General features: G+C 35.4%; 1 protein-coding gene across 1 annotated transcript in view; it reads right to left on the bottom strand.

Annotated features, from left to right (window-relative positions):
- LOC111049408 (KICSTOR complex protein SZT2) overlaps window positions 1-9,967 on the bottom strand; it is a 123,537-nt gene that overhangs the window by 109,012 nt on the left and 4,558 nt on the right. The window contains exons 4-8 of the mRNA XM_039442183.1: window positions 9,182-9,360; window positions 8,038-8,265; window positions 7,025-7,090; window positions 5,764-5,887; window positions 3,807-3,988 (exon numbers count right to left, since the gene is read on the bottom strand). Coding sequence (XP_039298117.1) covers window positions 3,807-3,988; window positions 5,764-5,887; window positions 7,025-7,090; window positions 8,038-8,265; window positions 9,182-9,360 — 779 coding nt within the window. The remainder of the gene's footprint in view (window positions 1-3,806; window positions 3,989-5,763; window positions 5,888-7,024; window positions 7,091-8,037; window positions 8,266-9,181; window positions 9,361-9,967) is intronic.

The raw sequence follows: 9,967 nt of genomic DNA, 5'->3' as shown, positions 1-9,967 counted from the left end.
TTAGGAGAAGAGGAGAGAGAAAAAATCATGAACGAGAAAGTTCGGATGACAAAAAGTATAATTGGAGGTGGCTGAAGACATGAATAAAATAAAAGTAGGTGACATAATCTTCAAGAAAAAATCATCACAAGAGAACGAAATCGGATCATAGATTTGTTGGACCATATGAAGTGATTGATCTACTACATAGGAACCGAGTGGAGGTAAAAAAGCAACACAACAATGGACGAGGTAGACATGAAATGTGCATTGAGTGAGATTAGAAGATCGAAAGGAACTATAAGGAAGATGAATAGGAAGATTTCCAAAATGTTTTTTATTATGTTGTTTTCCATGTTTTGTTTTTATGAGTTCTATTTACATCTCTATTAGAGATAGTAAAGACTGGAGGGGGTAGTTACGGAAGCCTCAGCTGACGTCTTTCTATGGAGACAGCTAAGATTATGATGTTGATTAAATAAACAATCATTCTTTGTCTGAGTTTGAATGAGACGTTTTATTCCATCTACTTAACTTATACATTGTTTTGTCATTTTGTGTGTGAGTATTGTTGAACTCTCAGTTCATGACTGTTTCTTGTATTAAAGTAGTGGAAGGTACGTTCTTTTATATCTATTCAAATTACTATGCACATAACATAATACATATAGGACAAATGATGGTACAGTTAATATCCGAAGGTTGACAAAAAGCGGCTTACAGTATGTTTTTAGATGGCATATTGGAAATTATTCTTACTGCCTTTTTTGGAGGATAAATATTGATAAGGGTTTGATTATACAAATCATTGCAATATATAGGTCCCCTAATAGTAACACTGAGGTCTTTAACAATAGCTTAAATAATTATTTGAATACGCTTCCTAATGATAAAGATATTGTAGTTATTGGAGACATAAATATTGACTTGTTGAGCATGGATAATGAAGTACTCGAGTATATAAGTGTAATGAATTGTAATGGATTTAGTTCACTAATTAACAAGCCAACTAGAATATCCGATAATAAACACTCTTGTATTGATCATATATTTCTCAGAAGCAAACCAAGTTTAATCGAACCGAAAGCCGCTAATATCTTTAAAACAAACATCACTGATCACTTTGCGACCACACTTCACTTAAAAGTTGATGGTATAACATCCTCAAAATCCCCGTCACAGTCATTAGCTAAACTTACTAAAATTAATATGAGTAAACTTAAAGAATATCTGAATCAAGAAGAATGGAAAGCTCTGTATGATGATAATGCCATATACACAAATATTGATCCAATGGTTGAAAAATTTACTAATACACTTACACATTATATACACCTTTCTACAACCGAGATAAAATTGAGACATAAGAAGAAACCGCTTAAACCATGGATTACACAGGGGCTGATTGAATCTATTAATAAACGAGATAAAATTGCTAGGCAATTGAAAAAGGAACCATTTAACACCGTTTTGAAAAATCAATTTAAGACTCATAGGAATCTCTTAAATAATTTGATATATAAAACAAAGTATGATTATTACAAAAATAGAATCAATGAGTGCGGAAATGATACTAAGAAACTATGGTCCCATATTAATGAACTTCTGAATAAGAAAGGAAACTCAGATGATGACATACAATTAAAAGCTCACGAATTGAATGAATATTTTGTAAATGTTGGAAAAACTCATGCAGATAAAATACCTAAATATGACAACAACCAGTCCTCATTTCAATTTGAATACAAGAAAGACAACTCAAGATTGAATGACTCATTTTCATTAAGACCTGTAAATGAAACTGAAGTAAAAAACGCAATACTTAGTCTAAAGAATAACACCAGTCCGGGTATTGACGGTATCAAAAGTAAAACTCTAAAGGAAATAGCCGACTTTGTCTCTGAACCACTCACTTTTATTGTAAATAGATGTTTTAAGGAGGGTATTTTTCCATCTTTATTTAAAATAGCCAAGATAAAACCTCTCTTTAAGTCAGGTGATAAGAAGCTACCGGAAAACTATAGACCAATTAGTATGGTGAGTTCATTAACTAAAATAATGGAGAAGCTAATAAAAAGACAAATTGTGGAATTCTTAGAGTCACATAAGATAATTGAAGATCATCAATTTGGATTTCAAAATAATAAGAGTACTAACGATGCTTTAATTCAGTTCTCGAACGCTGTGGCAGATCATTTAAATAAAGGAAAGAAAACTCTTGCTATCTTTATTGATTTGGCCAAGGCCTATGATACAGTACCTATCTCATGAGCGCCTATTATGTAAACTAGAAAGGGTTGGAATCAGAGGAACTACATTAAAATTATTTGATAGTTACCTTTCACGTAGGGCACAGATTCTAACTATTAATGACTCAGTTAGTGAAGTTATCAATGACTCTCCTACTGGCTACAGCCTACCTCAAGGTACAGTCTTATCACCAATCCTATTTTTGCTGTATGTAAATGAATTGTTGAAATTGGATCTGAGCGGGGGCGAGGTGTTTTCTTTTGCAGATGATACTGTTCTCTTGTTTTGCGGTGAAACATGGCACCAAGTGTATGGAGCCGCCTCAAGAGGCATCTCCTTACTAAAGAAATGGCTGGATATGAACTCACTAAGTTTGAATATTAAAAAAACAAAATATATTGCATTTTCAAGAAATATAACTGGCCAGGAAGATACGGCATGTAAACTGAAATTGCATATTAATTGTAATGAATTTGATGTTAATACTGGTTGTTGTGATTGCCCCGAAATTGAAAGAACGAGTCACTTGAAATATTTGGGTGTTATAATTGAGCAGGGATTTAAATGGAAGAAACACATAGACTACCTTTGTGATAGATTGAGGTTTGTATCTTATAAATTTTACAAACTAAGATCGATCCTTCGGCTACCAATGCTGAGAATGGTGTACTTCGCACTGGTGCAATCATTGCTACAATATGGTTTGGTGGTTTGGGGAGGTACGTTCGATACGCATGTAGCTCCTTTATTTAGAGTGCAAAAAATGATAATAAAAACAATATTGAATAAACCAACCATTTATCCCTCAATGAGTGCTTTCAAGGATATTAGAGTCATGACAGTAAGACAAATGTATGTTTTGAGCGTGATTAAATATTTTTGTAGATACAATTTTAATTTTATGCAATTAAATAATGAAAATCATAGGACTAGGTATAATTTGTACAAATTCGCATCATATGTTTCAAACCTAACACTTATTCGTAAGCAATTAATTTATATAGCTCCAAAACTAATAAATTCTATTCCACCCGGGCTTATCATAGAACTACCTTCCAAAAGTGTACCAAGGAATATTAAGAAATGGATAACTGAGAGTCATTATTTTGATTTGTATATTGTGTAGATAATTTAATTTACATACATTGTAATTGTACTACTATTCTGCTAAATTTAAGAGTCTCGATACATAGCTTGATTAATTCTCTTAGAATATAAGTTGTAATTTATTTATGTTATTTTGTATACATCTTTTTTTTTTGTTTTAATTAGATGTGGATGACCGAAGTTTGACAATATGCTACTCCTACTGGCGAACAAGTGATTTTCACTTATGCCAGTGGTTTCATTTCCACCTCTTGTACCTTTATTTTGTTGATAGAATGTAAGTAAACTAGATTAAGGTACATTATCCTAAATTTTGTAATTGTTGAATTTTGTGGAGGAAATAAATTTGATTTGAATTGAATTGAAAACAGTTGCACTGAGTCTTCGTAACATGTACATGCCCTTGGCCAACCTGCCACATATATAATCTAGGTGAGCATTCCATCACAAACATTCGTCTAAGTGAACACCCAAAAATTTAAGGGAAGGCTCATTTGAATTTCTATTGAAACTGAATTTGTGTCAGTGGTTTTATTTTTATTGAGAGATAGATTGTTTGCGGCACACCAATCATTAATAACTGTGTTACGTCTTTCAAGTTCTAAATCTAGATCAGGCTTGGAGGCGCAGTTAATTTTCAATCCCAAGTCATCTGCAAACAAATAGCCATCATTGTTCATGCTATCAATATTAATTGGAAGATCATTAATATAAATTACCAATAAATCATTAATAAACCAAATAATTTGGATTAAATTGACATCTGCAAATATTTGATACGGGAACAGATGATGATGAACTAATCATTTCAATTTCTGGGATGAGAAAACAATTTTTAAACGTTTGGATCAAATAAGACTCAAAATAAAATAAGACAACTTTGAACAGTGCTCTTTCAACATAATTTTGCTACAATACAGAGTGAGCTATCCACTGAAACAAAAAATCTCACCTCCACTCTCAGATCAGAAAAATCACTCATCTTCAAATGCTTATAACTGAAGAATAGGAGAGAATTTGGCCAAAGTGATGACATATTATTGTTCCTCTCGTCAAGTACTATCATTCCTGAGAGTTTGAACGATTTTAATTATTGACCATTTTTTCAAAAATCCATGATGTTGGATTTGATGGTGAATGCAAATCTCCTAGATTTGGTTGATATTCGGGCTATGGAGAGAGGTGTCCTAGACCTTAGACCATGGCGTCTGTCTAGGACAGGTAACAACGTCTGTTCTGACTCGGTTTAAATTTCCGAAGTACGAATTGTACGGGGAAGACCAGGTGTATTTTTTTCATCACAGAACTAATACTCCTAAACTCTGCAATACATCGAAGTAGAGTATTTCTCTAAAATATTGACGGAAAAGCGTTGCTCTGTGACTACAGATTCATTTTCACTAAAAACTGCTCGACAGCGAACACACGATGTTGTACGTTCCATCGCTTGAAGCTGCGTACAGATATACGCGCCTCCAACCCGCTCCGCGCAAGCTCCGCCCTCGTTCTGCCATCGCTCTGCAATCGCTCCGCCCCCGCTCTGCATTCGCACCGATCATGAACGTTACGGGAGATGTTAGCTCTTCTCGCGTTCCACTCTTGCTCCCCGGTCGATCATCAATCGCTCTGCTCGAGTGACGTTCGGTTGCGGAGCAAAGCGAAAGTCTGTACGCACCTTGAGGTGCATTCAGATTTCCGCGCCGCGAACATGAGCAATTCACTTTTAATCAGCTGATGCCAAGCTTTTTATATCTGTATCTTACCGTTTCTGTAAAAATACAGATCTGTAAATCTGTACAGGTGGAAATCTGTACGCACCTTTATAGCAACTGAAATGGCATAGTATGGGCCGTCTGCCAACATTCGTTCCAGGGAAATAATATCCCCTCCCGTCACCGAGTATTAGCGGTTCGAAAAACGGACGTTTCCTCTGCACCACTCTGTATAACACATTGGAAATTAAAACCCTTATAATATATTAATATACTGTTTTTCGGTCGCGTTTTACTTGTTACAAAACGCTATAGTGAGGTCCACGTTATAATGGCAGTATTTGATTAACATTGGTGTTGCTATCCTTGTCGATCATTGGACAAAGAAGATAGCGCTATCCTTACCTACCTCCGTAACGTTGCTAGTTCGTATTTTAACAATGTAGAAATGTAATTAACAGAGGATCTTATCTTCATTAAATTTATTATTTTATAATTAAAAAAATGTTTGGCGAATAAGATATAATTTATAATGTTTAACAAGAATAAACAGTAATTAATATGAGATATAACGGTGTCAGCTATCCTCTATAGAAGGCAGTGGCAAGGCAACATGCTGTTCTCCTATCTTTCTCCGCTGCCATTATAACGTGGACCTCACTATAGTAATGTTATCTAAGCGAACAGAAAAATGCATTAGTGGTTATATTCTTACCATGCATACTGATTTGATCACATCGTAAATCAGATATATCGGCTGTGAAATGCAGACTATCAAACTCATTAGATGACTCCAGCACTCTTAAGGAATCGTCATGTCCGAAGGGGGTCGACACAACCTGAAATTACAAATCAATAACTATTTATAAATAATACAAACTTGTTAGATATGAAGGTGCTTACACACTTAGGGCCAAACCACATTCAGACGGTTCGGAAGGGAAGAAAGCTCTCCGATTGGCTGATTGGCAATCAGCTTCCTGCCCTGCCGACTCTAAAACCCCAATCTGAAAACGATTAATATGATTGGTCCTTTTGTGCCAACAACACACGCATTTCCCTTTCAATTAGCTGATGTTATGCTTATTATCGGTATCTTACTGTTTCTGTACAATATCAGTATAGCGTTAGCTGTACAGATACAGATATTATACGTTTAGCATAATTTGATTAGTATAGCATCATCGGTGTTTGTGGCGCATAAGTCTGTACGTACTCTTAGATCCCAAACTGTAACAATTCAAACACCCCGCTCACATAGATTAATAATTATTAGAATAGCGGAGTCATCACTCAGGCCACCAAATTGAACTTTTTTACCTGTGAGCTGAGAAAGTGATGACCGCGTAGAGGCGAAACTAGAGGGAGAGCGTTCCGAGGCGCGCTAGAGGAATGTTGTGCGTGAGATAGTGAGATGTAGTTTCTAGTAATGTGATTGAGGAGTGATTATGTTGAGAGAGAGAGAGAGAGAGAGAGAGAGAGAGAGAGAGAGTATAGATGTTTGTTATGGGATTTTTTCGATAGAGTGAGATTGTTTTGGTGAATTTGCGTATTGAATTATCCTATAAAAGTAGCAGGGCCCAGGACCCTAAAAACCTGGTGGTGGCAGCGCTACTGGAGAGCACTGTCATGCTCGTCACGCACGCCACAAAATGAAGTATCCTTTTTTAATGAAAAAAATATCTATTTTTACACATCACTTGATAAACTCTCTTGTAATCCTGAATAATTATTCTTTATTTATTCATTGGCAACAAATTATATCAATGGCTGCCTTTGTTTATAACAAAGGCACTGATCTCACCCAGAGATCAACAATCAGTTCAAATGTAGATTGAGTTTACTTTTTCATTTAGATAGAAGATTCGCCATCCACAGTTCAAAGACAACAAATTATTCTAAATTAAATAATAAAAGCAAACAGAAGATTCCAAGAATATGGTGAAGAGGTTACCTTTGAAAACTACGCACCGTACCTTAAGATTTTTAGTAGCGGTTTCTTGCGATTTTTGTGCATTTCTCTTCTTCTGATTACTACAATTCTACAAAGTAAAAAAAATAATGAAATTCATAGTAAATAAAAAATGAATTATGTAAAAATAAGTGAACTATTATAAAATAAAATAAATTATATCACATAAAATAATTGTTTTTTCAAATAAACAACTAGGGTCTGCATGTTGAAATACAAACTAATAATACTCGTATTATCAATCAGCTGGTTATTAGTATAGGAAATGTAGAATACGTATATCTAGAGTGAAAAATACAGCTTTATCTCCCTGAGGGGAAGTTTGAACGATTTCCCTGAGGGAGAAAAGACATTTTTCACTCGTGATGTACACAACATGTTTCAGGGAGTAAAGTAAGTACTTTAGACAGTAGGTAGAGATAAATTTTAAATGAAAATGTCAGCATAATAATATCGTGTGACCTGGCTGGCTCAGGTCTGGTGTCAGAGTTTTCAGGTCGCAACTGATCAATTTCAGGGCCTCTGACATGACCTAACGACTGCTTTTTAGGCAGCCGGGACCAACGGCTTAACGTGTCCATCCGAAACACGGGAGTGGCCCAAGAAAAATATCTTGCCCGGGCTGGGATTCGAGCCATAAATGGAAGCATTACTTTCCAACCTATCAAAATCATGAAAAATCTTATCGGTTTTTACTAGTGTTTACTGGTTTTAAAAATAATATTGTAATAGATAAAAAGTGTACGTCACTGATAATTTTCTATGAAATCACAGATGATAGGAAGAGATTTTGTCATTAACAATATAAAAAGCCAGGTGACCTTCGCTAAAAAACAGAAAAAGTAACAAGCCTGTTGAAATTTATCAGTGATTATGACCTGTAACTTGTTACTTTTATGAAACGGGCCCCAGCTGTTTACCGGCTTGATTCCATGCATGGAAAACAGCTGAAATTTAATGAGTATGACAAAAATATAGTTTATTTGCGAATAAATTATTTTAAATGAAAAAACAAACCTGTCGGTCCCTTTCCCACATGGGCGAGCAGAAGTAATACTTGGGATCAGATGACACAGCTTTGAAGGATGCAGTCAGTATTCTCAGGAATTTATTTTTGATAAGTTTGTGCAAATGTTTGTAGTCCAAGCAGGGCCCAGGATGTTTGAAAACGGATAGTAAGACGTCACTGTCAGTGTTTTCCACTTGATTTTCGGCAAATAATTCCTTCAAATGTCCACACACCGTCTGAAAAATCAAACATTTGAAACTTTATTCTATCAATCTTGAAAACAAATTTTGAATTTTATATAGTCGTACTAAATTGTTGTACGAGTAGTCATATGAATAGTTGATACAAACACAGAAACTAGTAACATAGTATAATACAAATTATAGGCTAACAAGTCATGGTTACTATTTACATAGGGAGTTTTCTACATAATCATATATACGGTACCGGCAATTTATCGCCATATTTTAATTGACAAATATTATGTCTGGCATTGAAAAAATATTATAATGAAATTTCAGCTGCCAACATCTCAACCGAATAAAAAGCCCTGTCTTTGAATAATTCTCTAACTGTGTTCTGTAATCGATCTGTAATCTTAATTACGATGTGTAATCCTAATTACGCTACGCGTTCTCTTAGATGTTTATTGAATAATTTCACTGCCGTATATCATGCATCCTCGCGTTTTTGAAAGTCTTACCCGCCCGGTATTTATTTGATTACACTCTCTAGTATAGTGCTAATGTATATCGCACTATACATTTTTTATCATTTTTCAAATGGGGACTTTCAGTATGTGACTGTGGGGCGATGGAGCAGGCAGTGCACCACATTATATTTGATTGTGAGAGACGTGCCTACCTGGGCGAGGCTAACGACTTCACTGTAGCCAGTCCCCAGGCAATACAGTACATTTCATCCCTCGACGTACATTTCATCCATAAAAGTGTGAAATTTTAAAATTTGACAAAAAATGCCATACGCTAAATATATATATCGCATATTAGATCTGATTTATTGAGGTTACTAGCTGGCAGGCCCGCTCCGCCCGCCTTATTCGTCTAACAACCAGGGGATCATCCGAAAATAGGATCAGCTTTCTTCCTTCATACTAATAAGAATAAAATTGAGGTAAAAGTAGTAATTTACCTTCAAATAATTAGTGATATCAATTTCGACAGATGATTCTTCACACTCCTCTACGGCTGTTTTAACATCAACTGCATGTATGCTATTGCCCAAGCGTAGAGATTTGAACAATGACACGACAAATGCATTATTGAATGATTGCATCACCATTTTACAATGTTCTCTCAGGCTGAGCTCCTCTGAAAAAATACATAAAACTTGTAACTGAATGGTCTAGAAGTTTTTATTGGATACAGTGATAAGTCCAGTCACCCGACCTTGAAGTCAATTTATAAAATCAACTCATATTCTGTGTACTATCATAGAGAAACTATAGCATAAGTAGATATCCCATGGTATAGTGCGTTTATGTCGCAACTTTTACTGTTATCTCAAGCCGATAGTCCACGTAGTTCTTTCCCGTGAAGCTTTATGACGCTGGTAGTCTCTCATATTGTGCCGTTCATACACTCTCTCCCTAACAAAACAGTAAAAATCGACAATAATCGACAGTAATCGGCTTGAGATAACAGTAAAAGTTGCGACATGAACGCCCTATACCATGGGCTATCTACTTACGCTATTGTTTCTCTATGGTACTATGTAATTAAGTTGTGATTTTTGTTTTGATTTTCTGAGTTTTGTTATTGTGTTCTTTCTAGTTGATATTTGCAGCCTTCAACTCTCTTTTCAATTAGCCATTTTGAATACGGTGATCCATGCAACGAGCGCTTGCCAACGTTGGCTACCGCTGGCCTTGATTGGGCACGGATCACATTGCAGTGTGGATGGCAAGACAAATGTGGC

Source organism: Nilaparvata lugens, chromosome X, assembly GCF_014356525.2.
Source record: "Nilaparvata lugens isolate BPH chromosome X, ASM1435652v1, whole genome shotgun sequence".
Taxonomy (NCBI): Eukaryota; Metazoa; Arthropoda; class Insecta; order Hemiptera; family Delphacidae; genus Nilaparvata; species Nilaparvata lugens.
Note: the sequence above shows the minus strand (reverse complement) of the source record. Positions and strands in the feature narration are given on the sequence as shown.